The sequence below is a fragment of the Amphimedon queenslandica genome, unplaced genomic scaffold, assembly GCF_000090795.2.
Source record: "Amphimedon queenslandica unplaced genomic scaffold, v1.1 AMPQUscaffold_11728, whole genome shotgun sequence".
Classification (NCBI taxonomy): domain Eukaryota; kingdom Metazoa; phylum Porifera; class Demospongiae; order Haplosclerida; family Niphatidae; genus Amphimedon; species Amphimedon queenslandica.
Window position 1 is genome coordinate 4,198 of NW_003548030.1, and position 3,836 is coordinate 8,033.

The 3,836-nt window shown below is 33.7% G+C and overlaps 2 protein-coding genes across 3 annotated transcripts in view; both read right to left on the bottom strand.

Moving 5' to 3' along the window:
- Positions 1-79, bottom strand: part of LOC100632431 (fibulin-2-like) — a gene marked incomplete at its 3' end in the record, with an annotated part of 4,255 nt that extends 4,176 nt beyond the window's left edge. Inside the window, exon 1 of the mRNA XM_020005096.1 lies at positions 69-79. Coding sequence (XP_019860655.1) covers positions 69-79 — 11 coding nt within the window. The remainder of the gene's footprint in view (positions 1-68) is intronic.
- Positions 75-3,133, bottom strand: LOC109588986 (hemicentin-1-like). Of its 2 annotated transcripts, XM_020005097.1 has the most exons (4): positions 2,369-3,131; positions 554-2,010; positions 387-503; positions 75-235 (listed from the first exon to the last, which is right to left on the bottom strand). In XM_020005097.1, the coding sequence occupies exons 2-4, from the start codon at positions 1,677-1,679 to the stop codon at positions 84-86; spliced, it is 1,395 nt and encodes a 464-aa protein (XP_019860656.1). In that variant the 5' UTR covers positions 1,680-2,010; positions 2,369-3,131; the 3' UTR covers positions 75-83. The 2 variants fall into 2 exon arrangements, with proteins under 2 accessions (XP_019860656.1, XP_019860657.1); XM_020005098.1 differs by lacking the exon at positions 387-503 and having other exon boundaries at positions 2,369-3,133.
- Between the last annotated feature and the right edge of the window lie 703 nt (positions 3,134-3,836).

Genomic DNA, 3,836 nt, shown 5'->3' on the forward strand with positions numbered 1-3,836 from the left:
CTCTGAGAAGTAATGTAAAAAGCAAAATAAATTCTTAATTAAATTGTTCTAGAATTATACAATCATGCAAGCCATTCATGGCCCTACACAACACAGCTAACACACAATAGCAAACCTGAACAGTTTCTATTATTTGTATCCAAAGTATATCCATTATCACACAAACAAGAATAATTTCCAATAGTATTGACACAAATATGGTCACAATCATTGTAGTCAGTGCATTCGTCAATATCTAATTAATGAAACAACTGTAAATGTTTAACCTGAACAATTATATTCTACAGACTACTACATTCAAAACACAAATCATAATTATTGCTTAAATTTTTATAAAAATTAACAATATATTAGCTTGCAAATATCATATTTGGTTCATAGCAAACCTGAACAATTTCTGTTATTTGTATCTAAACTGTAACCATCATGGCACAAGCACGAATAACTTCCAATTGTATTAACACAAATATGTTCACAATCATTATCAGCACATTCATCAATATCTATACAATTAATTAGGTAACCATATTATAATAACTTGGTTGCATTATACCTGAACAATTATATCCATTGAGATCCAAACTAAAGCCAGGATGGCAACTACATGCATAGCTTTCAAAAGTGCTAGTGCAAAGCTGGTCACAACCACCATTATTGCTTAAGCAAGGATCTAATAATGGTACATTTTCTATGCCATTTCCTGTTAGATTTATTCCAGCACTATAAGAATAACCATGATGGTTACCAAAGCCATATACTAGTGCAGTGAAACCTGTCTCCATTGAAATAGTATAAGAAGATAAGGTGGAGATTGTGTTGAATGGAATTTGTGTTCCATATCCAATAATACTGCTCATATTGTTATATATATTGTTCCAAGTTACCGATTGTAACTGGCCATTGATGTACAATGAACCTTTTGTAGTTGTGGCAATGTTAATATAATTGTTAATAATTGATGAAAACCCAGGAATGACCAATGTTATGTTCTGTTGATGCAGTTCTATTGGAGGAATAAGTGATATAACTGGATCACCATTACCACTGCCACCAGAGTCTTGACTTGGTCCTAACTGTGTCACCAGTACTGGTTTATTAGAAATAATCGAGCAATAACTGGAACTAGAATATAAAGTAGTGACGTCTCCTGCATTTTGTAAATAAAAGCTATTACTTCCATTAGCAGAACAAGTGAAATTTAAAGAAGTGTCTCCTAAAGCTGCTACAACTTTAAAGTAAGGGCCATCAGATCGTGTTGCATAAGGAGTCAAAAGGAATTCTCTGCCCCATATTATTGTTGGAAGTATCTGCTCAGCAATTTGTTGACAGCAACAAACAAGAGGAATGTTGCCACACTCATGGCCACTGATTACTGTCAGAGGCTTATCAGATACAATACTGGTTCCACTGATGTCAAGTAATGGGGCACCAATGAGAAACGTTTGCATTCTGTGAATGGTAAAATTGAACGATGAGCCTGCAGTAACTGTTTTACTGTTACTATTTGTCTGAATATCAATAGGAACTGAAACAGTTTGAGTAGGAATGACAGTGACAGTTGTGTTATCCTCATTTCCAACTAACAAAACTTCACTCAAAGCAGTACCAACAAGTGTCCCAGTAGATACAGCATAATATTGATATTCTGAAAGAGCCAAGTTCTGATATGGGTAGGCCATATAGTCTCCAAAAGAGCCAGTGCCTCTCACATTAACCACTAGTACAGAGATTAATCCTCCATTTGTTGAGTAAATATATACTCCTTTGAAACGACTGGAATAAAGGCCATCATTAGTAACAAGTGTTGTTGATAAACTAACAAAACAGGGACACTGCTGCTGACACTGTAACTACCAATAAATCCATTGGTGGTTTCAATTAAAAAAGAAACTGATGTGACAGAGGGAGTTGCGATATACAGAAGAAGGTAATTAGTTTCTCCTCTGTAGTTTCTCATGGCTCCAACATAAAAATCAGTGCCATAAGCAGCTGAAGCATTTTGAAGCAAAACTAGATATAACGTAACAAGTAAATAAAAAAAAATTATTGAAAATGGAAAAGTATTAGCTAGAATTGAAGTGGGAAAAAGCAAGGAAACAAGAGGGTATACTTGCAAACTGGTATAATATGCCATTATATGAAAGATAAAGCCTTTATGGTGGTATCATGTAACTAGTAGAGGAGGTTGTGTGAATAAATTCATGCATGCAATGGTGTAGGATTTCTTACCATACCAATTTACAAGTACCCTCTTGATACCTTCACTTCAATCCTACTACTTTCCATGTTTTTTTAATTTGACACAACTAGTATGAGTCAAGTTTTTAGTAAGTATTCTAATACCATCAAAAGGTATATGGTAACTTACAACAAAATAGCACGACAAGAAAGAGAGTATTCTTCATAGCCATCAATTTCCTAGGGCTCAATTCACTTCTGTCAATCCTTTTTTGGAAGTTTTAGACATCACTCATCACACCATATTCTATGATAAAATCACAAAGTGCTACACAAACTATTTTTACTATTATACTAGATCTAGATTATTCTAGATTATCAATAAACATTTAAAAAAGAAATTTAAGAATAAATTTCCACACAATATTATCATTCATTTAAATTAAATTAAGTTTACATTCATTGTATATATGTAAACAAGTGAGGCTAATAAAAATTAAGTAAAAGGTGTCAGAACAAGGCACCCAAGACATGCATTCATTGACATTTAAAAATAAATAGTAATTAATGTTGGCACCCAGAAAGTAAAAGTTTCATAACTTTAGATCTATTGTAGACATGTATCCAACAATTTTAAAAACAAGTTGTTGACAACACCTATAACCCATCTGTTGAGCTTTTCTTTAGCAGTTATTGTTACTTTGTATTAAACTAGCTGCTTCACTAAACTTGTAGTAGGGCTATGTAACAATTCCCATGTAGATATACTGCAAGTCACATCTAAATAACAGATCTAAAAAAGACTCAAAGCAGTTACCATACTCAGACTAACTTACACAACCATCAAACATAATGTTAAAACAGCAGATATAAAAAGGCCAATATAAGTAATAATAACTAAACAAATGAAAATTAAGGGGCGAGCCTAAGCTGGCAAAGCATTTATTATCATTATTACTATTTTTAACGACCTGGGGGCGAAGCCCCCAGGTCGTTCCTATAATTGATTTCACCGTCGCGCTAACTATATATATATATATATTTGTATGTCCACACTTACATTTCTTCTATACATGTTGTATTGGAGAAATAACAAGCCTTAGCAACCACCCGCCCACGCTCCTTTACGTAAGTGGGTGTGGCCACGGAAAACAAAATGGCGGCTTACACACGGGACAAAGTTATGAGCTTTCTAACAGCCAGAGAACATAGAGATACTGTCTAACAACTTCTCTAGAAGCAGTTGCAGGTAGAGAGAACCTCTATAAGTCTTAATGAGTGCCTAGCAATGCATGCAAGGTGGTGAAATCAATTATAGGAATTATTTTTACACTGTTACGCTTGTTAGTAGTATTAATATTATTATAAATCTTTACAGTGCATTAACAAAAAGGATACAAAACATATACAAGTTATACAGATTGGGGACTGACTGAACACTGGCAAGTTCTGCCAGTGACTGACAAACAAGTAAAAAAGAACAAAAATGGAAAGACAAAAACAATACAAACATTAAATTAACTTTCGATCTATAATAGCACTGGATCTATCTAGGCTGCATAGATATAATACACAGACCCCTTAATACACAAATCCTTGTCTTTATATCTATGTTATCTGGTCTGTGTATTATATCTATGTTATCTGTGATCTGGATA